Source organism: Atta colombica, unplaced genomic scaffold (assembly GCF_001594045.1).
Source record: "Atta colombica isolate Treedump-2 unplaced genomic scaffold, Acol1.0 scaffold189, whole genome shotgun sequence".
NCBI classification, from domain to species: domain Eukaryota; kingdom Metazoa; phylum Arthropoda; class Insecta; order Hymenoptera; family Formicidae; genus Atta; species Atta colombica.
The window spans coordinates 2,906,936-2,909,923 of record NW_017259281.1 but is presented as its reverse complement, the minus strand read 5'-3'; the positions used below and the strand labels follow the sequence as shown (position 1 = coordinate 2,909,923).

Sequence of the window (2,988 nt, the reverse complement as noted above, 5' to 3'; positions counted from 1 at the left end):
TTAATAATAATTATTAATAAATTAAATTTTGATATATAGATCGTAAAAAAGATTTCTATATACATTAAAAATTTCTATATACATTAAAAATTGGCTGAATATCGCATAGCATTTTTAATTGATTGCAACAGCCAATTTTTGATTGCGTTAGTCTATCCTATAACACAATCAAAAATTGGCCGCTGCGGCATACCATTTAATTTGCTGCAGCAGCGAATCTTTTCTTTCAATGTAAGAAAAATAATAATGATATAAAGTCATTTTAAATATACTTGTATTTAAATATTTAATATAAAATTGATAAAATATATTTTCATTATAATTAGACGGTAGATTCATAGGATATGCAAAAAAAAAATATAAATAAAACTAGTTACAAATTAATGACCAATACGAATCTGATGCACAGTTGTACATATAACTAATCAAAGTACTGAACACCAAAAGCCATCAACTGAGTAATAAGAGTAATTTCAATAGAGATTAAAATCGAAATCAATTATAATTATTTGTATTTTAAAGTCTGATTAGTCTTAATAAGATATTTTTTAGGCATATCCGAATAATAAATTACTTGTAAACTCATAAACAGATAATATTTATTTTTATCATTTTATCTTATTTTATTTGTTTTATGTTTGAAATGAATATTTAAGATGGTTTAGAGATAATAGAAGCAAATTATTCAATTAGGGAAACATTTAGTTATATTAGACGAAACATGTAGAATCTATTATCATTGCTTTTTTGTTTGATTAAATTTATTATTAGTTTTTTAAAAGAATTTTAGCACAATTTCCGCGCTTGACTCCTATATGCCATTTTATCTTTTATTTATTTGAATTGTCACTTGTCCATTATTAATCTTATATGTTTAATTTTATGAAATCTAAGCTTTAGAAATTATTGTACTATATTTTTATTTTGTACTATAACATGTACTTACAACATGTTTCTTGGTGATTTGTTCTACCGTTTTCCACGTAACTTCATAAAGAAGTTTGGTTTGCGTGATGAACATTTTCTCTTTGGCAGCTACCAAAGTAGCCATACAGTGGTAACATTCCTCCTCTGAAAAATAACATTCTCAAAATAACATAACCAGCGGTTTATATAGCGGCAAGTAAACAAAATCCTTACTATAAATTTGCTTATTTTAGACCTTCTAATTAAATTTAAAAATATATAAAAATCATAATCTACAAATAATTGTCCAGTAGAAATAATATTATAAATTATTAAATTCATATATTTATTGGTTCAATTAAATATAATTTTAATTAAATATAAATAATATTTCGGAGCTATTCGAACCTGGTTAGTTCGCGTATGCCAATTCTTATATTACAAACTTCTTTCACAAAATATAATCTATTATGTACAGTATGTAATTTTAAATTGTGTCACTGAGGAGGACCTTGAAGGTTGAAACGTTTAACAACAATAGATTATATTTTGTGAAAAAAGTTTGTAATAGGAGGTTTGTAATAGTAAGAATTGGCGTAAGCGAGCCAGGCTCGAATAGCTCCACAAATTTATATTTAAACTATAAATTACGAATATTATTCATAAACTATTCATAATTAACTAATATTAATAATTAAATATTTTTATCCATCATTGTACTGAAAATATAAACTGAAAATGTAGAATAACATTTTTCCATTCAATCATCCACTTTTTTTTAGAAAAATAAAAATTGAAAATTAAATTGAATGTAGACATATTCTACTATTTTATATTATATTAAAAAGTATTAAAAAGTATAAATAATCGTGAATGCTTTCTAATTGCAATATCCCTAGACACTTTCGTGCACACGCATTCTAAAGCCTTCGGTTTTCTCTAAAAACTGTAAGCTGGTTACACATTTCACGATCCGAAAACTCGAATTGAGTTTTAGAATCGTGGATACAAGGCTTAAGAGTACTTATTTCGTTTGTGCATTTTTTGTCGTACGACAGGAGATCCTCGGATCTCTATTCTACAGCCAATCAACAGGTTAAGAAATTTGTCGTACGATAAAAACGCACAAATGAAATAGCGGCTTAATGCTGTAATCATCGACACATTATACATCCATACTTAGCCCGAGAGCTATTAATCGGCTAAATTTCTATTTTCTAGTGATAATTGAATAGTTACTAACCGTGGGTATAAATATAAGAAGAAAACGCAGGAGAAATAGAAATGCAGTTCCAATCACAATCACGAATTAAAAAATATTAAAGCATGGTACTGAAAAATAAACCTAACTCTATCTAAAATCGCGGTATCGTAATCAGTACATATTTTGATTCCAACTGAATCGTGCACAACACTCTGCTTTGTGCATTTCTGTGCATTTTGTGTTAAGATATGCTAAGTAATTGGAAAGCAACTCTGTTTATATTTTATTAAGTAAATATAACCAATTTGAAGTTGATTTTTGCATTTTGAACATAAATCCGTAATATTTTATTTAAATAAAATAAAAAATAATTCCTATAATTTTTGATATGTCAAATTATTATTGCATTAAGCTATTGTTGATTTAATACTGAGTTAGTGTTATTTACCTGGCACAAAATGTAAGAGAAGTGCAGTTAACGGATAAAGGGATGGGCTGTATGTAATGTCAGGACAAGCATATCCTAATACAGATACGATTCTGTCCGCCACGTTTCTGCCCTTCCTCGTCAAATTGTAAGACAAGCAATGCGTACTATCGACAAACGGCGGTAGCATGATTGATTTTTCTGGTAATTCTGTAAACAAAATATTTCAAAGCTTATATTATATTAGGCCTGTTCTTTGTGGCTAACTAAAAATGAGAAAGAAAATTTTAATGTAGCGATGAAGAAAAAACATTATTCTCGAAAAATATCGAAAATATTATAGTGTATATTATGTATGTTATAGATTTGCGTTTGCGATATAGATTTAGGAATATACGTCCATTGATTATATTTTCTGCATCATCTTTTCAATAAATACATATTCGGATTC

At 27.1% G+C, this 2,988-nt stretch overlaps 1 protein-coding gene across 1 annotated transcript in view; it reads right to left on the bottom strand.

Annotated features, from left to right (window-relative positions):
* Positions 1-2,988, bottom strand: part of LOC108686785 (TBC1 domain family member 24) — a 28,347-nt gene that overhangs the window by 11,057 nt on the left and 14,302 nt on the right. The window contains exons 3-4 of the mRNA XM_018192254.1: positions 2,559-2,747; positions 935-1,071 (exon numbers count right to left, since the gene is read on the bottom strand). Coding sequence (XP_018047743.1) covers positions 935-1,071; positions 2,559-2,747 — 326 coding nt within the window. The remainder of the gene's footprint in view (positions 1-934; positions 1,072-2,558; positions 2,748-2,988) is intronic.